This window comes from Poecilia mexicana, unplaced genomic scaffold (assembly GCF_051168715.1).
Source record: "Poecilia mexicana isolate PSO_F unplaced genomic scaffold, ASM5116871v1 scaffold_8, whole genome shotgun sequence".
NCBI classification, from domain to species: Eukaryota; Metazoa; Chordata; class Actinopteri; order Cyprinodontiformes; family Poeciliidae; genus Poecilia; species Poecilia mexicana.
This window is the reverse complement of record NW_028263377.1, coordinates 25,911,109-25,932,843: the sequence shown is the minus strand read 5'-3', so window position 1 is coordinate 25,932,843 and position 21,735 is coordinate 25,911,109. Positions and strand designations below refer to the sequence as shown.

At 40.6% G+C, this 21,735-nt stretch overlaps 1 protein-coding gene across 1 annotated transcript; it reads right to left on the bottom strand.

Annotated features, from left to right (window-relative positions):
* Positions 1-5,659: 5,659 nt before the first annotated feature.
* nog1 (noggin 1) lies at positions 5,660-6,963 on the bottom strand. The gene has a single exon (XM_014980881.2). The coding sequence runs from the start codon at positions 6,675-6,677 to the stop codon at positions 6,009-6,011; it is 669 nt and encodes a 222-aa protein (XP_014836367.1). The 5' UTR covers positions 6,678-6,963; the 3' UTR covers positions 5,660-6,008.
* Positions 6,964-21,735: the final 14,772 nt, after the last annotated feature.

The following is a 21,735-nucleotide window of genomic DNA, read 5'->3' as shown; positions in this document are numbered from 1 at the left end:
TTTCTGGATGAAAACCTGAGGAGCAAAGTAAAGATTCACCGCTCAGAAAAATGGGTCAAACTTTCCTTCAGAGGGCAAAGCAGACAGAAAGTTTAAAATGAGGGACAGGTTCATATGGGAGGCGTGTTAACAGCAGAGACAGCTGCTCGCCGTCCCCCTGAGACACAACACCTGTCTCCATTCAGATGGACATCTGGACGTCCTTAGATTTGATCCTACTGACAGACAGACAGTCATTAGAGGAGTCCGGTTTTAGTGAAGAGGAGCTTTTAGTAACAGATCAGTTTGTGGAATCTGCTGGTTACTGTAAAATGAAACTAGAATTCTAATTTCCATGAAAAAAGATATGTGGGGTTTAATGCATCAGATTAAATGCAAAAAACAACAAAAGATAAACTTTTTGTTTAAAATCAGGTTTCAGAAATCAGAAAATAAGCTTTTTATCTTCTTTATGTCTGCAGTCTTGCATAATTGTGAAGTGGAAGAAAAACAAAAATTGGCTGCACGTCTTTTGGAGTTTGTCTCCACCTTCAGACTGAAACGTTTATCCTCCTCTGGAAAACAGCTGAAACTCAGTCAGATCCAGTGGAGTGGAATAATCTACCAGTGGAACTAAAAATTAAGAAATGATTGGCTTAACGCCATCTCCTGCATCATGCTGAAAAGTTACTTTAAAGTTAGTTTTGTCTTATTTTGAAGGCAAGTCGAAGTTTATTTATATAGTAGGTGAAAAAAATACTTCACAGCAGTCATGGCATCTGTTTTAAACTGAATTTAAATCAGAAAATAAAATAAAGTTTGGTAAAAAATAATGAAACTGGCAGAAAATACTAAAAAATAATACCAAAAAAAGTGTAAGATATGCACAGACTTTTCTTTGGAGCTTCTTTCTTTAAGTCTTATTATAAATTTAATAATCTGCCAATGGAACTACTACTTTTAAAATCTGTATTAGGGAATTAAGTTGCTTATAAATTCATTTAGTCTTTTTTCAAGTGCACCAGAAACTAGACAAAAATACTTAGTAAAATTGTATATTTTTGCAGTGTAGATCAGCCACTGCTTCCCATTAATGCAAATTATTAAATTGTTGTGTTCCGGTATTAGAACTACATCAGTAATATAATGTAAAAAAATAATTAGAATGAGTGTTAGAGCTGCTGTTTTAACATGAGACCTGGTTTTCTTCTGGACAGTCCAGTCGCTCAGGTGGATGCAGGTCGAACTCTGCAGAGCAGAAACTCGTCTTTGAACTTCTCACTCAGCTCAGCCGCGTTATATTTAGAGTTTAAGGGATATATCTGATATGAGAAACGTCTCATAATGGCACCGTTTCTGTTTGCCAGCCAATACCGTCTCTGAGCTTCCAGCTTTATCAAGATCAAAGAGAACGTCTTCTCTTTCATCACCGCAGAAAAGCACAAAACTCCACATCATTTTATTACAGAGGCGCAGTCAGAAAGGAGGAGTGAGTTTGTGTTTGAAGCTTTCAAACCTGATCGTTACGGGACATCCTTTCATGTCCCGTTTAGGAGGATTATTTGCAATTTGTCATTTCTCCTGAATAAACATCACTTTTCTGCCTGGCTTTGCAAACTGAGGAAAAACAGCAAAGGAAAGCAAACCTCCGACTCATTAATGAGCAGGTCAGACTTATTTAAACCACTTTTATCATCCGTATAACTCCTGTTTTAATCATTGGCTAGACTAGCAGGGAGAGGTTTGCTTTGATCAGGAAAGTATCCGAATTTAATCAAGAATCAGGGTCTGGCTTCAGAATATCTGCAAAGAGCAAACGACTGATTAAGGAGGAGGGAGGAAACTATCAGCGGGAAAAGCTCAAACACCGAGGCCTCGTTAGGGTAATGGATGGCTGCTGATTAAGAGCTGAAGATTGTTGGATTTGTGAGACTTCAGGACATTTACAGATGAAATATGATGAACGGAGTCAAGAGGCATCCAGAACTTCATGGACTAATCTGTTAGTCTTAACTCCACCTGCAGCTGGGTTCCCTTAATATTTTATCATCCTACAGATGATCCATGTCGACTCTTCAAGACGCATCTCGATCTGAATATCAAAACTTATTTCATGTATTCTCCATGTTCATATAAGGAGCTTCAGTTATAAAAACATAAACATGATTTAAAAGAAATCTGATGCCTTTAAATTGGGTCTCTGTCTCTTTAAGAAGCTCTGACTCTTTCAGAGGCTCATCACAACAATGCTCCTCATTACGCCGTTTATAACTGTTCTTAGGAGCGTTGGACTGAGAAGTAGTTTGCATTATAAGCTCAGCAGACTTCCAGTTCCAGCAGGTGTTTCCTAATTGCTGCTGCCGCTAGTCTGGAGGAGCTGAGTGGTGCAGGGATGTTCACTGTAGGGGAGTTTGTGAAAATAGGAAGCATTTCTCTTTTTTTTCAAGCATTTATTTCAATTAACTCTGGTTTAGGACTTAAAAGTAGTTTTTTGGAAATGAAGTTAATAAAAACATGGGGAATACTGCAACCATGGCAGCAGTTCAGCTGGCCCCCAAGTAAAGTAAATTTAGTGGAAGGAAAAGAGGTTGTGGAAGAAAAACTGGGTTTTTATCAAGTCCGAACTCAGAGCAGCCAGGATGTTTTAGAGCACTCCATGCTGCTGACAGGACTTGGTCCAGGAAACACTGCCAAAACTACCAATACCTGCGGTAATCACCATGGCAACAGCATAAACTGTGGTCAAGAGAAGCAACAGTTGACATCTAACAAAGCAACCTGAACACCTGAGCAGAAGCGCAGGCTGCTCTGCTCCATGCTGCGCTGAAGCAGCAATTCATGCAAAAGGACCAAAAACTGGGAGCAGAAACTGAATAAATACAGTTTTTATAAACTGTTAGTTAAATTACTGAAATGAATAAAGTTTTGTATTGAAATGAAAGTGACGGATGAACAACCAGATTGTAGCAGAAACAACTTTGACCTCCTTTTACTTATTAATCATGTTTATTTCATCTGCCTGTAACCTTTGTAACTGACGGAGCCGTTTTGCTCTCAGTCCAGCTCAGTGAAATTTGTTTAGAGCTGCAGATGCAACATATTCTGAAAAAGACAAAGAAACACTGCTTGTAATTTCTTCTACAACAGAAAATGTGTTCATCCACTTATTATTTCTGCTTCAAGCTTTTAAAACAAAGAAAGACAAGTTTTTTTCAATAAAGTGGGTGGATACATTTTCTTCTGTGGGATGTTGATATTTTTCAAAAATACTATAAAAAATCTGCTAAAGTTTATATATTTATAATTAATTTATAAGTTGAGAGCGCTTGAAATTGAAGTAGAAATTTTTGTGCACTGCAAAAACAAAATATTACCAAGTATTTTTGTTTTAGTTTCTAGTTCAAATATCTTAGTACATTTGAAATAAGACAAAACTAACTTACAACCATCATTTCCGCAAGACGTAGAGCTTGTTTTAAATCAATAATTTCTTTAAATTTACGAAAAATTTTGATTTTTCCGCTTACGACAAAAGACGAATGCCTCATCATAGATGAAATAATCTGTCAGAGGATCTAATACTTTTTAAAATCAATATTAAGAAGTTATTGGTCTAAATCAATCTTTTATTTCTTGTTGAAAAGTTACTTTTAAGTTAATTTTGTCTAATTTCAAGTGTACTGAGATATTTTCACAAGAAAATTACTTTATAAGATTTTGGGTTTTTTGTAAAGTGCAATTATTTCATGAAGAAAATCTGAAAAGTAGCTGGAAGTTGCGTTTAACATTACATCTTTCTCTGTTTATATTAGTAAGCTCTTTATTATTCAGCCAAAGTCAGTAAGAGCCGCCTGTGGCTCCGGAGCCGCAGGTTGAAGAGCCTTGTTTTAAGTCAAAAGGTAATTTTGCTCTCAATGTAAATTTATAAAAATACGCAGAAACATCAGAGTTCATCTGCTGTTAGTTTCTACATTTTGTTTGTTTGGGCTTCACTGTACCGACCTTCAGCTTTACGTTACAATCCGGTGACAAGTTCAGGGATCTGTCAGCTGTGCGCGTACGTGCAGAGCCGCCTCTGAGGTTAAGGAGCATCATTACGGACTAAACACAACTAAAACAAAACACAGGCTCCCTGGTGCCCCACAGTCTGCCCGACTAAAACCCTGGAAGGACGGCAGGGAGGGGCCTGACTCAGAGACGGAGACCCGGCTGCACACCGCTAAGGAGACAATGCGGAGCTTTATTTACACTCACACGGCAGGACTTTTTGTTTGTGTGCAGAGATCTAAAGCCGTGGTTTTAAATGTGAGACAGTAAGATGTTTGTTGTTCTTTAAGCGATGAGAAAACCCAGTCAGCTCTGACCCAAACCCAGCAGCAGGACTGAAGCTGGGGAAGGATTTCAGTTTTCACTCAGAAACGGTTTCAGCAGAAGAAATTGATTCAAGAACCGAATCTGACAGAAAGTCACCTGACGTCAGGCGACGGACAACAGATCTCCGGAGTACACCTGGAGAACGTTTCCATGGCAACGGGAGGCAGGATGCTGACACAATGCACTGTAAAAACACAATCTTACCAAGTATTTTTGTCTGGTGTAAAGTGTAAATATCAAAACTGACTTACATGTTATGTTTCAGCAAGAGAGAGCAGCTTGTTTTAAGTCAATAATTCTTTAATATTGATGAAAAAGTTCTAGTTCCACTGCAAGATTATTTCACTTACAGCAAGATATTTTTCCCATAAGTGAATTAATCTTCCAGTGGAACTAGAACTCTTTCATCAATATTAAGGAAGTATTGACTTGAAACAAGATCCTATATCTTAATCAAAGTTATTCCAAGTTTGTTTTTTCTTATTTCAGGTGTAAAGGGTATTTGCAGATGTTGTGGTTTTGCAGTGTGGATGCTGACATTAAATCAAAACGTTGCACTTATCCTGCTGGGTTTTCATTTATTTCAGTTTATAGTTTTATAGTTTAAATGCCACATTGATGGGAAACATTTGGAAATAATTCATCATGGTTATGTAATCTGGCTGCATTGATGTTAAATATAAACTGAAACCTAAATAAAATGTAAGAAATGAAGGTTCATGATCCATTTTGTTTAAAATTTTCCTTGTATGTGTGTGTTTTTATTTTATTTTTGGTCATTTTGTTAAAATATCTTGCAGCTCCAGTGTTAAGTGATTTTAAACTAATTTAAATGTGTTGATCTTTGAGAGGATGATGTCCCATTTTTATTCCATTATCATCATCATATTACTTGAAAATGATCTCAAAATAATAATAATATCGTTTATTACCATCATTTCTGGGACAATTGATCATCCAGGTGATGCTGCAGGATCATTTTTTAGAGTCTCTTCCTGTTTGAGGAGGAAGCAGCTTTGCTCCTGCTGGGGTGTTCATGGGAGGAGGGTTTGTGATGAAACACATGGAGATTTCAGCGCAGCCAGGTAATCAGCCTGTAAGGTGCCTGATGCAGGCAGTAACTGACCGCATTGTTGATGATTTGATAAAACGGCTTAATGAGAAGCAAAGCAGAAAAAACTGATTTACACCGGAAATACGCAAAGCTGAAAGTGAGTGCGTAAAGTTGGCGCTATCCTTATGCGCACAGGGCTGGGTGATTCCAATCAGTCTGCATGGAGAAAATGAAGGAAAAGTCATTTCATAATCATGTCTGTGTCGTTTTATTGTAAGAATATAAAGAATAAATAGTACATTTCCCAAATTTACAGGATAAAACATGACTGCATCAATAATCAATAGTTCAACTCTGAGGTTGATCCGCTTCGTCCAACACAAAGTCCGTGCGTGCCTCTGTGCGCCACTTCTCCATAAATACAAAATATATAAAAGCAATATTCTGCACAAATAAAGTAGACTCTGGTTACAAATAATACTGACTTTGTACAGGAAGTTGGCCACGCATGTACAGAAATACATTCTTACACTCTGTAGTGCAGGTGGGGGGAGAAAGAGGATAAAATGACCGAGCTTATAAGTTAGAGTTCCCAGCAGTCCTAGCTGGAGCAGGAACACTTGCAGTCCGTGATGACCGGGTACTGCACCGGGATCCAGGCGCATTTCAGCCCGCCCTTCCGCTGCACGCAGCGCCACCGCAGCACCGTCAGGTGGGTCGAGTTGGCGGGTCTGCAGACCATCCCCTCCGGAACGGAACACGACCTTTTGCTGACGCAGCCGCCGACCCGGACGTACCGAGGCCAGAACCTGCAGCCGAGGTCGGTCCAGGTGTGGACCACCGGGCAGAAGGTGTAGGCCCACAGCCACTGCTGCAGCCGCCGCTTCAGCTTCTTGCTCGGCTTGTGTTTCTTGCCGATCTGCACGTCGAAGTCCACCGCCCGGATCTCCTTCGGCAGAACTCCGCCCGCCTTCAGGATGTCGAAGTGATCCGACTCGTCGGAGCCGGAGTGTTTGTCCTCCACGGGGAGCGACACGGACAGCAGGCGGCCGTCAAAGTCTCCCAGGATGCTCCGGAGCTCGGTCTCGTTAAGGTCCCGCTCCTTGGGGTCAAAGGCCGGATCCGGGTCCTCCTTTAAATCCACCACCGGCAGACTATCACTGGGGATCGGGCGGAGAAGGAAGAAGTGCTGACAGATCGCTCTGTCCGTCAGGAGTCCAAGAGACAGCATCAGCAGACACACGGCAGCGCACTGCTGAGGCTGATCCATGGCGAGCCGCGGGATCAGCGCGCACACGGAGCGGAGAGGAGGCAACTTTACGCGCCGGCGGTCTCCAAAACTGCGTGTCCAGAATCCCTCAAAAATCACTTTTCCATCATGAAACTCCCTGTGAGCAGGAAAACATCAGTGGGAGCGGATTTGATCGATCAGCTGAGTTCCTGCGCTCCGCGCGTCGCGGCTCGGCATGATGCTCCGCTGGCGTCCGCTGCAGAAAAGCACCGAAGCGAAGCCGCCGCCTCCGTTTTATCCTCCGCACGCAGCGTGAGGTAATCCCTGCGCCCCGCTTTCAATGTGGGTTTGTTGTCTAGGAGGAGATCCCCAATACCTCCTCCTCCTCCCATCGCGCCGGAACGCGAAAGGAGACGCCCCCTGTTGGTTAAATCAGACTTTCATTCTTTACGGCTGTAGGTCTGATGAGCCGATACTGGAGAAACCAAATGCTCAAAAGAACAAAACCAAAGGTCGAAACTTTCAAATTCTTTACAGTTCATCAAGCTGCATCCGCAAACTTTATGTAAATTGTTGAGATTTTAAGATTGATAAACTGCTACAAGTCGTTTAGGGGACTCGCTCTACAATAATACATTTATTTGTATAAGCCGTTACAACAACCACTAGGTTAACCAAATAAAACAAGATAAAACACAAGAGGCAGTAGAAGTAAAAAGATCATTAAAAATATGGAGGAAGTTTGCTCAGACAAGGCCAAACTCTGAAACAAACAGAAACATCCCTGTGGTGAAACATGGTGGTGGCAGCATCATGCTGTGTCCAAGAAAATTGGGAAATTCAGTTTTCAGATGTACAAAACTCCAAAATTCCTGCAGCTGGAATCACAGAGCTGAAAACAGATCCACACTTTTCAGATCTTTATCAGTTAAAAAAGTTAAAGTGTTAATTCGTTTTCCTTTAACCTCATAGTATCCACTAAGCTGTTTTGATAAAATCCCAACCAATTCCTATTGAGCTAAACAGCAGAAGTGAGATAAAAATATTTTCACTTGGATTATTAAACTAGATTAGTGGAATGAGATAAACTGAATTTAAAGTCACTTAAGATTATGTTTGTTTTACGATTAATCATTTAAGGAAAAAACAAAAACATTACATCATCATCCTCCTAGCACTTCCTGTCTTCTTCATCTTTCCGCAGTGGTAACTTCCTGTTCTTGATCACATGACCACCCGATGCAAAAAAAGTGTTTCCATTGCAGTTTTGTAAAATACACCGATTGTAATTCAGCTGAATGCAAGGCATGCTGTTGTTTTTTTTTTTTAAAGAGTACAGTTACTCAAAAATCTCAGAAATTTCCAATTTTTTTCAAGAAAATAAGTTTCAAAAATCAAAAATTTGCAAGAATAAAACTCATATTTTGTGATTTATCTAAGGAATTTTCTATAGAAAAATTTACATTTGAGTTTCAAAAGTCAAACATTTTCAACTTTTGAAAATGTTATTTTTTTCTAGCATATTCCATGTTTGAAATGCAGACATTAAAATTTTTTCTAGAAAATGTCTGAGACTAATTATTTCAATATTTGATTTTTGAAACAGAAAATTTCCAAGTTTTTTTTCTAGAAAATCTCAGATAAATTAAAAAATTTAGTATTTTCTAGCAATATTTCTAAGCATTTTGTTTTCTAACAAAGTTTTCTAAAAAAATAAAAAATAAATCAGAAATTTTCTAGAAAAAAATAAAACAAGGACATAGTTTTACGCAGCTAGTGCCACTTCAAGTCGTGAGAGAGAAAAGCCGTTTCCAGGTGAAGTGGTTCTGCCAGCTCCGGTTTTCGCAGCGTATTTACTGTTTGTGTCCAGCTCAAGTGGGACAACATTTCTGGCAGCAGGAGCCACTTTTCAATGAAGCTGCTCAAACAAGCAGCAGTAGCAGCGGAAAGTATCACAATTTGTGAACCTGTCCAAGCCGAGTCGCAGTCTGAGAATCATTCCTTGAAAAATAATTTAATGGAAGAACTTAGCCAGCTGCTACATCAGCCATAAACCATGCACTCTAGATAAATGCATCTCTGTTTCATTTTCAATGAGCTAATTCACACAAGCATCTGAGCACACGACTCATTTAGTTTACGGTCAGATGATGGTGAAAAGTCTGGAAAATGTCAGCCTTATATTTTTCATCTGAGCGGCTCGTATCATAAACCATCGGTCCTGAAAGCGGCTGACAGATAGGCTCAATCCGGAGCATTCACACCGGGACGCGGCGGGTAAACAGCCGACACAAACAGCCTCAGAGTCCAGCGCTAAGTCTCATTCTCAATTACACGTTTCACAGATTTTAAAAGTGCTGTGCAAAGATATTTCATCTTTTAATGTTTCAAATTAAACCCAATAAACGTTCCTTCAATTAAAAGTTTCGCAAAAAGTGCTTTAACTCAGCCATATGGAGAGTTTAAAGGAAACACGGCTGGTCTTGGTCAAATATGTCCAGACTTTGACTAGGCCAACCATCTCAACCTCATCTTTTTTTGATCCATTCAAAGATGTGATACTTGAACTGTGTTAAAACTTAATTTGCTTCTCAATCCAAATATTTTGATTTTAGTGGGTTGTGGAAAAAAAGTTCAGAGAATCCGGATCTGCCTTCCACACTCCTTCAACGGGAAAAAAGTTTTAAAAATGTCTAAAAAATGGAAAAATTAAAACCTTCAAGACTTCATTTGAGTCCTGTCTTCGCCAATTTGGCTGGACATAATTATTGGCTGTCTTTTGTTGATATATAAATATATTTATTTTTATTTACCAATAACACTGTGGAAAATCTGAAACAACATATTTTAAACAGTTTTTGAGTCCATTACTTGTTCTTTACTTCTTACTACAATTTGCTGTATTGGGAGGACAAACATTTATAGAATAAACATTTTTAAAAAAATAAAGTAAAATGTGCCAAATTCAGAGTGTCTGTAAGAGTAGGAGCTTCTTAAGGAGACAGCGGCCCAATTTCAAAGTGTCAAATTTTGAAGTCAAATTTCTTTTTAGTTATGTTTGACAATATTTTTATAACAACTGGAGGTAACATGTTGATTGTGCTTTAAAATGCCACAATATTCCTGGAAATTAAATCTCGCCCCTTTAATGCACGTCGTCCAGCCCCAGACCACCATCATGTTTTTCTGCAGGTATAATATTATAATTTTCTTTCTCTGAAATGTTTTGTTACTTTTCAGTCCAGCCTTTCCAAAAAGTATGTTTGTCTCATCCGTCCCCAGAGTATTTCTGCTAATGTCTTTGGCATCGTCAGATTTTATTTGTAAACTGAACTTTGTTTTTTTGGGTCAGCAGTTGTTCTGGTCTTATCGGAGGAAGTGAAGCCTGTATGCCAGATTCACACTTTATATTTTAAAATGTTCAATTTTCAAAACCTGACAGACTGCAAATATGACGATAGAAAAAATCTGGGGTATAACAGGGTTTTTTGGGCCACACGGCAGAAGAAACACGCTACACACAAAAACTGATTTCACCCACCAACACTCAGAAAATCTCACCGTGAACAAACATGGCCGACAGGAAGAGAGTGGACAGTTTGTGGACAAGTTAGAGAAACCAATTAACCTGACAGTCATGCTTTTGGACTGTGGGAGGAAGCTGGAGTACCTGGAGAGAACCCACCATGCACAGGGAGAGCATGCAGAGGGACCCTGGGCTGGGAATCGAACCCAGAACCTTCTTGCTGCAAGGAAACAGTACTACCTACTGCACCACTGTGCAGCCCTATAGAGACACATTTCTACTCATATATTAACAGTTTGTTAATTGGTTTTATTAATAAACTCGTCTTTTGATATGACCTGTCAGTTCTGGCATCGTTTACTGAAGGACATCATTTAAAATATGTCTATATATATTTCTGTATTTATTCAAGTTCTTGTTTGTAACTAAAATTTGCTTGAGGATCTAAAAATTTTAAGAGGAAGAAATAAAAGCAAAAATCGTTAAGAGAACAAAGTATATATTCCAACACTTGATTGAGATCCAAAGTAAAGCTAAGTGACGTTTCACACGGCGGAGCGCTTCATTTGTGACGCGTCTGCCTGGGAGAACTCCCAACATGGTTCTCGTTAGGAGCCATCGGGAGCGCCAGGCTCATTTAACGCCGAGTTGTTTTGGTTTCTTTTAATCCCTTCCTACTGTTTAACCACAGGAACACTCAGATAGAGGATCATTCCTCCTTAAAGCGCCAGCCCACTTGAGACAGACGCCTGCTTAATTGAGGGCTTTTTTCCACTCTTAAGTTAAGCAAACATGGTTCTTTGGGCTAATAAATTGCCCGATGTAATGAGCTCTTTGTTAAATGCAGGTCTGGTTCCTGAAGAGTTTAGGATTCAGAATTAATCTCCATGTTTGAGGCTGGCGCAGGTCACGGTGACCCCCACTGCTGGTTTCTCATTTACTGAGAAAAAACAGACTTGGGTCTTGGCAGCCATCTTGACAACAGAGAGCAGCCGGCCGCTCAGGTAGCTTTCAAACCTGCATGCTTAGCATCTGAGGAGGGATTTTCTGCAGAGAGCGGTCGGATCCGTCCCTTCTGCAGCTTTATCTCGCAGTCGTAGCGCGCCGTTTCACACCGCTCAGCCAAGCTGAATACACAGACACGAAGTGGGTGCCTCTGTTTACTCTGGCACTTGGGAGGTGTGCAAATTGCTAGTTTGTTTCACACTCTTTTCCATTCGTCTGCAATCCAAAAGCACACAATCCCAATAATCACTCCTGCTGGGAGCTTAATTAAAATTAATGGCTGCTGCTGACTGCTGACCATGAGTCAGATGATGGATCGTTTTCTTGCGTGTCACACTCCTCCTGTCCTATTTATCAACGCAAAGTACCAACATGTACAGCCAGAATATGTTTACCTAAACTAAGGAAATATGCAATTCATCTTTTTATTTATGCTGAGCGCTAGACAGAACCTGAATTCACATGAAAAACTCTTATATTAGGTAAAAATGTTCAATAATATCTTTCAAAAGTTTCTAGAATTAAAAAAATAGAAAAGTACTGACAGCTCCAGTTGCACATATATTTCTGCACAGATTGGATCAGACTTTTTAATCCCAGATATTCCAGAATAAATTCCTGGAGGGAACATCCTCGTCTTGGATCTCCTCTGAGGGATTAAATGTCCTCAGATTTTCAATCCTGTTTAGTTTGGAGGATCACTAGGACTGCATCACAGACACCACTGCACCGCTTTCTAAAACCCAGCTGCTGTTTCTCAGTGTGAGAAAATAAATCCATTTCTAAATGTTGGCCTGAATCTGCTGGGATTTCAGCAGATTCAACAAAAAACCCGGGAGATGCGTCTAAAAGCAGCAACAATCAAGTGCTATAGAAACCAAATCGTCTATTTTTCTCAATAACTAACGAGGCTGCAGCTAACGATTAGCTTAGTCATCAATTATTGTCCCATTCTGCAGACTTTTTATTAACCATTGAAACCTATTTTATATATGAAAGCAAACAAACATTTTTTTTCTAATAAGAAAAACATTTTATTGATCAAACTGCAAACACTTTCCCTTAATGTAGCGAAATTTGACCAGGTGAAGCTAAAACTGGCACTTTAATTCTGAGTAGAACATTAAAAAAAGGGTTTTTTATCATAACTGAAAAATTTTTTTTTTGTACAGTTTTGACTTAATTAGACTTAATTTATTGTCATTGCACAAAGACACGGCAGTGAATTTAGCAACCAGACACAAAAATAAAATACTGACAAACTGCAAGTGTGACTATGAATATATAACGACTTATAAAGGTGTTACTTGTGCAGGTAAGAAGAGAAAAGTAATTATTGAATTGAATGTGTAGTTTTTTCACTAAATGGCTTTTCTGGCATCTATGTACTCCAGCTAATCAATTAATACATTATTTGATAGTTTCAACAATCAATTCATCATAATTAACCTGATTAATCACTTCAGCCCTAAAAACTAATACATGATCACAAAGAACAAGTTCTCAGAATTATTTAGGGTTAAATAAAATATCAACTCCAGTTAGCTAGTTTATAACTTCCTAAATCAGAAAACGTCTGGAGAAATGACCTTTGAACTGATTATTTGTTTCCATAACAAGCCAAAGCATGGTGGTGGAGGAGTCATGATGTGGGCTTGCTTTGTAGCTTCTCCACATAAAGTATTTGTTGAATGTGGGTCCATCAAACTGAAGTTTGGTCCAAACTGGTTCATCAACTGAGGAGACAGAGCTTTCAGTAAACTACGGAAAGCTGTCTGGTCACATAATCAGACACACGCTTCTTAAAATTTTTAAACATTTTGCTTTTACTTCTGTTTTAGTGTTTTAATGACACTGTAGTTGTTTTATGTCTATTTTTTGTCCTTCCCACATTTTGAATGTTGATTGATTTAATGTATTGGTACTTAAAGGTGGTTGTATCAGCTGTTGAATTATGGGATGGCCCCTCCATCCACCAACACACACAACTTTTCCATTTTTGGCTCCGTCTGGGTTTAATGAGTTCATGAAATGTGACTGTGTGAAATATGTTGTAAAAGAAATCAAAGAATAAACGACCTGAATCCAGCAGACTGTACGCAGATTACAGCAGTTAAATTAAATAGTTTTACAAAGGGGCATGAAGACCCAGAAATCTGTGGCTCCTGTTTATGACCATGAAAGTCTGAGGCTAAAGCTGCTCCTGTACATTAAAGTTTCTGGTTTTCTGCTCAAAGGGTCAGACAGGCGCTCCAAATACAAATCAATCTGATAAATTAAGCAAATTCCCCTCATTTCCTTCGCAGAACAACTTTTGAGGTGAAAAGGGTGCAAAAACACTGGTGGCAAACGGATAAATAAGGATTTCTAAAGTCAAATAATTAATTACCATTTATTTCTTTAATTTGAGTTCTCTAGACTTCGATCTTTTTCCAACTTATTCTTCAGTTTCTTTCAAAACATATAGGTAACGATTATTAGAATAAGCTTTGAGAAATGAGAAAAGTGTCTTGTTTTCATAAATCTGTTATGAAAACACAAACCTGCAGCTTTAAACAAGCAGTTTTAATGAGCAAATTCAGTGCAATTATTTGCAGAGTTGATAAACAACCCAAAACCTGATGCAAGTCAGTTTTCCTTCCATTCCTCCATAAAACTTTCACAGACAGAAAAGCGGGCATCCAAACATGGTCGTTAAAAAGCAAAATGCAGAACAAAGTGCTCAGTGATTAACCAGACGCCTGGGTTTATAAAGCCGGCTGACAGGAAAAAAAAGGGTACAAACTTAATCAGAATCATAAACTAAACAGAAAAACAACAGAGTTCCTCAGCTCTGTGAGTCTCCAGTTGGAGGAGAGGCTTCGATTGTGTCAGCACTAAAACAGAAATGAAATCCTTACATATTAATGCAACTTTTGTAAACTTTCCTCATTTGAAAAGCTGAGTTGATGTAAATAAAATCATGTTGGATAAAATGTTTCTGTGCAACATGCAATGAAAACCAAACAAGTGAAAATGTGGGGCTATGAGAACATAGCCTTGGGGAACGCCAAGGTTAAAGGGCAACAAAGGCAGGCACTATGTATAAATGTATTTATTGTTATCAGGGCTGCTGGTGTGGAAACAGCGCCGTCTTTGTGTCACATTAGAAAAGTTCAATAGAAACAGCAAAATTATTTCCAGGAAAAATCTTTCAGGCTCACTGGTTTTTGGAATTTTTCTGAAACTTTATCTGGCTCTAAAGTTGCTAAATAACTTCTGATGTAGCGAACATTTAAACATTTAGGGGTTTTTCAGTGAATTGAAACAGGCCTCATTCACATCTTTCTTATTTTTTATTTTTGCTAAATATTAAAAGTTTGCTCAAAATTTGCAATAATTGAAATGAAACATTGTTATCGACTGTTCAGAAGACGCCCCAGCAGTGACTGGACTTCCTGCAGAAAAACCAGAACCACAGCAGCAGCTGCAGGTCATTATTCAGTCCATCCGCATAAAATGCATTTTGCATCCCAAATCAAACTTTGTTTAGACTGTTTTTCTCTCCTGCTCTGGGATGACTCCACCATAATTATTTCAGTGCCAACTGGCTACGCTTAAAGACGACCAGCAGCGCCCTCTTCTGGATGGCAGCCAAACTACAGCACTGAAAACATCGGTCTAAGCTTTTGAGATTTTAATGATGACACTTGACAAAATGTAATGTTTGTTGTTGGTCTTCCCACCTGTTGACTACAAGACATATTTATGTTTTCATGTTTTCATAAACAGACGTTATTAGTTAATTGATAGGATAATCGTAAGTCGACTAAATGTTTGCATCCCTAATTTCAGTGGTCAACAAAAAGCAGCAAACTGTCATGCACATGCATACCTGCTGAATCTTCTGGATAAATATTTTCTCGCTTTCTTCAATCTAAAACTGTAAAATTTAGTTCGAAGCAAACAGCTTCGAATCTTCAGTTACATCTGCCCCAAAAGTGATGAGTGCTACAGAAGGGATGCATCTAAAAGTTGCAGGACTGAACTTGGGCGCTGCCAGTTTAGAGCAACAGGATAGGAAAGTCTAGTCAAAGTCCAAATCAGAACTGAAAACTGATGTTTACAGATGTTTTTCATCCAATTGGGGATGTAAAGTAGAATGCATCTGGTTATTACAAAAAACTTTTCCTTATTTATGCACCTTTGTGTTTGTCACATAAAATACTAATAAAATGCAATAAAATGTGCTGCTAAGCAACAAAATGATTAAGCGCGTAAAGGGTATTAATACTGCACACTGTATGCACCAGAGTAGTGGTGAGTTGTGGCTTTGGGGCAACCGACCGTCTGGTCAGCAGGTTTACATTGGCACACACTGCATGTTGGCTTAGAGGAGAATGAGGGCCAGCAGCTTTAGATGAGCCTTTACATTACTGGGATCTGAGCAAACAGTGCAGCTCCTGATGGATGGAGCAGCACTCCATCAACCTGCCCTGGGATTCAAATGAAGCCTGACGACCAGCAGGAGTTTAGCGCGTTGATCTCCAGGCAGAGATCTGGCTGCTTCTCTGCTGTGAACCGGAGGGAACAGGGCAGGAAGCGGCGGTGCGCTACGGCAGGCCGACTGTACACACGATCAGTTTCATCTGACTGAATGAAGTCATATTTTGAGAAAAAAGTCAAAATAATGTTAGACTAAATTCAGAGAATTACGAGAATAAAGTCATACAAGAATAAGGCTGAAATAATACAGGAATATTAGAAGTGTGAGAAGTCAAAATGAGAAAAAAACATTGTATTTTGGGAATAAATTCTTTAAATTTTGAGAGTAAAGTAGTAATATATGAAAAAGTTAAAATGTTTCAGGAAGCCAAATAATAAAAGTCAATTTAATACAAGACTAAAGTCATAGTATTACAAGAATAAAGTAATATGACTTTACTTTTGTAATTTTATTGTTTCTTTTTATAACTTTCTCAGCGTGGCCCTGACACTCCGTCATTAACCAGTTTCAGGAATCTGTAAAGTCAGAGTGAAGCGGATTTTATGTGAAACTGGCCTGCCGTAGCGCTGCTGCAGCCGCCGCTGCTGCAGTTGGTGACGGCGGCGGTTCACGGGGGAATGACGGGAGGTTGCCGCCGTGTCTCCAGCCTCTAAAAAACACAGACGGCTGTTTGTGCGGCGCAACCTCCGCCTCCCCACCAAACCCCACCTTGGTCTCCAACTCTCAGCTCCTAATTCACACTTCATAAATCAAGATGACCTGTCCCCATGTGAATTCATCCCTCTCTGCGCCGGATAATAGTGGCCCTATTGTTCCCCGACACAAGGATTCATTTCAGGGGGGACAGACCCTCGTCGAGTCTGACGGGGCTCTTTGATAGCTGCAGCGGCTCCTGCGTGTCCGGGGCCCCGGCCCCGCAGCGCCCCGCGTCAGCCCGCGTCTGCTTGGTAGATTTTCAGCGGCTCTGGCAGCTCCTGCAGCTCCAAAAATAAGAACGCTAATTGGCCCGTGTTTATTTCTGCATGGGAGACATAAGTGTTTTTAGCAGGTTGTTTGTGGCACGACGCTTTAACAGTCGCGGCTCTCTGGGAGGTAACTGCACGGAAAAAAGAGCCGACTTTCCCCATTTTTAATAAATAAGCTCTTTTATAAAACATTCTGGTACTACAGTATAGTTGTGTGTGAGGCTGGCATGGCAGAGCGTGACATCATGAGCGTTGACTCATGAGCAGATGAGTGATGCACACTGAGCTTTTTGCCTCGTATTTAGTGGCACATAAACAGCAGTAAAGCCTCACTCTGCTCCTGTCTGTCTCCCTGCAGCTAACGGGAGGGGGGCAGCAATGAAGCAAGTGTTTCTATGGGTTGAGGGGGCTCTGAGCTCTGCACACAGCAGACCTCTGTCACCTGTTGCCACCAGCGGGAGGCTCAGGCGACGGGCGGGGGGCCAAGCCTGGCGGCCAGCGGCAGGACCCTGGCTCCACCTATAGACAGCTCGGTGGGGTGATTTACTCCCCCCGTCCTGCACGCCTCCATGGTGGGATGGTTCGGGTACACGGTGTGTTACAGGAGCGGTGGCGTGCAACCAAGTTTGCGTTTCTAATAATGCACCAAACTGCTTTCCCCAGATCCTGCAGGAAGCTTTGATGCTAATAATCGAAGGGAAACCCTTCAGACTTAATCCCAATCTAAGGCAAAGACTTTCTCTCCTGGCCAAGCTGGGTTAGACTTTCAGAGAAATTCATGAGAACTCCTACTGTGTTTGTTACACACAAACCCACATTATGTTACTGGATAAACTGGGATAATGAGGAGCAGTGCATTCACACTGCTTTAATCCAACTCCAGTCCGTTTGTCTACAAAGTCTGGTTCGTTTGGGGAGATCTGAATGTGTGATTGAACTCTGATCCACCTAAAAACCTCGGTCTCATTTCAGTTGAAGTGAACTCTGGTGCGGTTCAAATGCATATGTGAACACCAATCAGACCAGGAACCGCTCAGAAAGCAGCAAGCGGATGACAGCGCAGGGCATTCTGGGTAAATACAACCAAAACAAATGCGAGAGTCTAGTACTAGCAGGAGAAATGGCAAAAATCTGCTAAAATCTGAAACTACTCCATTTTCGCAGAGGAGGAAGTTGCACTCGTATAAAGAAGTTTTGGGTTCCCAGATTGTTGAGTCGTTTTGGTAGTTTGATTTGATTCTAGTTTCATTATTATTTTGTGTTTTTATTTTGGTTAGATCCGTTTCTGTTTTCCTTCAGGTCAGTTCTTGGTGTTTCTGTTGCCACTTTCTCTCTCCTCAGTCTGCCTCCTGCTCCCTTCACTCCCTTAGCTCATCAGCTCAGGTCTTTTGTTCAGCATTCAACCTCCCCAGTATTTAAGCCTCTCATTCTCAGTCACTCCTCACCAGATTCTCTCATTTACTCCCTCTGATCCCCATTTTTGTTCTTCCTTTTATTATTAAAACTCCACCTCAGTGTCCGAAGCCTGCTGCTATTGGGTCCATCACATCACACCATCACAAGAAGGTTTCCGTGTCGTTTCCTTCAATAAGCTCCAAGAACTACAGCAACCATGAGGCACGAAAACCTCTGAAGAAGAGATGAACACAACTTAATTCTTCACAAAATGTAAACAAAAATGGTGTGGCGTCAAATTTTAGTGGCTGTAGGATTTCTCTTTATTCAGGACTTTCATAAGCATTCGACTGATAATATTTTGTTATTGTGATATGAACAAACATTTCTATTCCAACAAATTCTGTTTTATGCTGAGCAACAGGCTAGTGGAGATAACCACAGGAGAAATATATTAAAATACTTAAAAGGAGCATCTTGGCGACTCTGGAGGAGCTGCAGAAATCCACAGCTCAGGTGGAGGAATCTGTCCACAGAACAATTATTGGTGATGTAAAACGACATCCATTGTTGAAAGAAAACCAAAATGAGTTTTGTAAGAAGTTTGTTAAAGACAAAGCTAACATGATCCCAGTTGCTGGCAAGATAAATGGAGCCAAATACATTTTACTGCCTTTAATTTGGTCTAGATGTGCAAACAACCCAAAACAATAGCTGTAAATATAGCAAGTAAAGGTTTTAAAAGTATTAATGGCTGTTTATTGGTTGGCTGAGCAGGCAGCATCAGGCCACATGGGACGGACTAACCTATTACTACAAATACCAGTCACTCAGTTAGGCCAATTATTTGCTGGAAAGACTTGTTTTTTTTTGGCTGGGCTCCTTTCTTCTAATTTGTTTTTGTGTTTATTATCATTAAACTCAGATTTAATTATAGAAACACTCTGACTTTTATGTCTTTTGAGCCACTGGTAACTCAAAGACTGCAACAGGTATGAAGAGAAAGGCGGGTCCGGCTGAGTTTAGGCATTGTGGTGTAAAAATATTTAAACCTCTAAGTGTTGGTTTAAAGGGGATCTATAATGAAAATTCACTTTTCGGATGTTTTCGTACTTTCATTTGGGTTTCTTCTGCTTCTAAAAACAATCCAAGTGCTTAAAAAACATCCAGATGATTTTTGGTTTCTGGAAAATGAGCAATTTCCAAAACCAACTGATTGTTCAGTCACACTGTGCTGTTACCTAGCAACCCCAAATCGTTACCTATCAACTCAAGCTGAGCTCCAGCCTGTTTTTTTCTGCTGGTTTTCCCATTGTATGCGCCGTACATCCGTTTTGCCATCCAGAAACTACTTGCTGCATTCTTGTTTGTGCAGGAGGCTCAACGTCTGCTGGTTGTATAGTTGTGCATCTGTTTGAAGCCATTTTCAAGTGGGAGTGTAAACGTTGAATGGGAGGCGTGGCCAGCAGCAGTGTTTTTGGATAGTGAATGCCAAAACTGCAAAACTGAGGAGACTAAAATCTCATTGTCTAAGAATGGTTTCGTGCAAAAAATGAAGAGAGCATGTTTTGCACAGCCAACAGACCTAACGTGTTCAAGGAAGTTTAATAGGCCATCTTTAAGGGAATAAACTAATGTTTGGTGAAATTCAAACTGTCCTACAAACACATTTATATTCACCAGGTAAAAAAACGGCAAACATTGCATGTTCCAACTTTGGTTTACACACAACTGTCAGACCACAAAGTGTCAGCTTTTCTGACTGGTCAACAAACAGAAAAGCTGAATGGTTGGAAGCCGAGGAAGGAAAGGAGCCGCAGCGGCTCGGGCCGAAATGAAGACTGACAGCGAGAGGAATGAGACCTGCACCAGAAGAAGAGGGAGGGCAGGGCCAGTCCTCGTTGGTAGCTGCAGCAGCCCTCAGTCCTGCTGTGGAAAGGGTTAACACGAGACAGTAAAGTGAATCCAGATGTGCTGTTATTATTAATATCTGTGGCTGATGAATGGGAAGGTAAAATTACAGGCGCCAGCCAGGGAGGCCCCCATGCGTTGCCCTGCCACCCAGGAGCTTCCCAGCTCCCTCCTCAGGCTCTCACAGCGGCGGCGCGGGATGAGACGGCCAGCTGAGCGAGAGTCAGTGTGGCTTCAATGAGTCCAACAAGCAGGGGGGCAAAGAGCGGGCTGGCAGACAAGTCTTCACTTTCACCGACCGCCGGACTTCAGACTCAACCTCAGACCTTAAATTCAGCTCCGCTGCTGCTCTGCATCTCTTCAGTCATTTAATTCCAGCTTCTGACTAAAAGCAAACCACAGTTCGGATCCTTCACCCATGAGCTCCATGACTGTGAGGCTACAACACTCTTAATACTCGCCACAAACGTTTTCTGCACCAAAACGAAGGAATTTCCCTTTACAAATGGGAGGTTTCTACATTCCACCATCAGTTTCAACCTTGCTGTAACAAAAACTGAATTATCATCTTCTCAGGAGCTGTAGGGATTGTTGGTAAAATGTATTTTTTATAAAATCCTGTTCAGGAGCACCAGCTTAGCACAGTTCTTGTGGTGGGTGCAGTCAGTAGAGAGGCTTTCTGGACTGTAAAGTCTCCCACATACTTGCGCGTACAGCACGGATCCTGTGAGCCGCCCAAAGTTGTCCACAGGGCCACAAATGGCCCCGAGCCGCACTTGAGCAACGCAACGTAAACACTTTTATTTTAGGGGTTAAGATGCAGTTCGTCAGCGTGGGGCACAGCGCTGCTCAACCCCTCATCACGTATCGCACTCAGCACAGCCGCAGACCTGGATCTGCATGCCGGCTCTGCAACTCACCCTGAGAAACTTTCCATCTGTATCTTCAGATTTCATTTTGAGTGACCCAGTTTTAAGCCATTTATCTTTTATTATGTTTAGTAAATTAATAAAAGATGTGACGTAATAAGCTAACTTTATCACGTCACGGTATGCAGTACCTTGCGGCTCACTAGGTGGCGCCCAGGGACCACAGTTTGGTCTAAACCTGGATGGATGAAGCCTCTTAAAGCTCCCTGACTGAAGCGATAAAGCAGAGCAGACAGAGACCAACAAGCCAAGTGAAGCTCACTCCGGCACATCTGTGGGCTGATGAGAAGGAGCTCATAATCACTTTAGTGCCTCTATAAGCTCCTCACACCCTGCAGGTCTCACCTCAGCCAGCCTCCTGTGGAGGTTCAATAAAGTCACACCGGTGTTTATGCCTCTTGCAGACATGGAGACAGACAGTTTTTAATTCAACTACTGTTCTCTCTTTTCACCTCTCGTCATAAAACACGACACCAAGCTGGCCAGGTTTGTGTGCTCCAATATTAAAGAGTTGTTCTGTTGTTTTTGCACCAAACCCTGGTGCTCAAAGAGGTGGCAGGAGGTTTTTCTGCACTTTCCCTATAAGCTGTTATTGCACAGTCCAAAACATACACTAACACAGAATTACTGTCAGTAAAGTTGAGGTCGTCTTAGAAACACAAGCATAAGCACTCACTGCACATTTTTAACAGTTCTGCCGTCATAAAATCAAAACAAATCCAAGTGGCTTAAATGCAGTTCTGGTTAAAACTAAAACTCAGCTGGATTTTTACAATGTTTCCCTGAAAAGGGACATTTTCTTGGCTGAAATTGGTCCAAGAATCAGAAAAACATGCATGTTTTTGTAATTTTTACAAAAGCTATAAAGTCCTGAACTTTA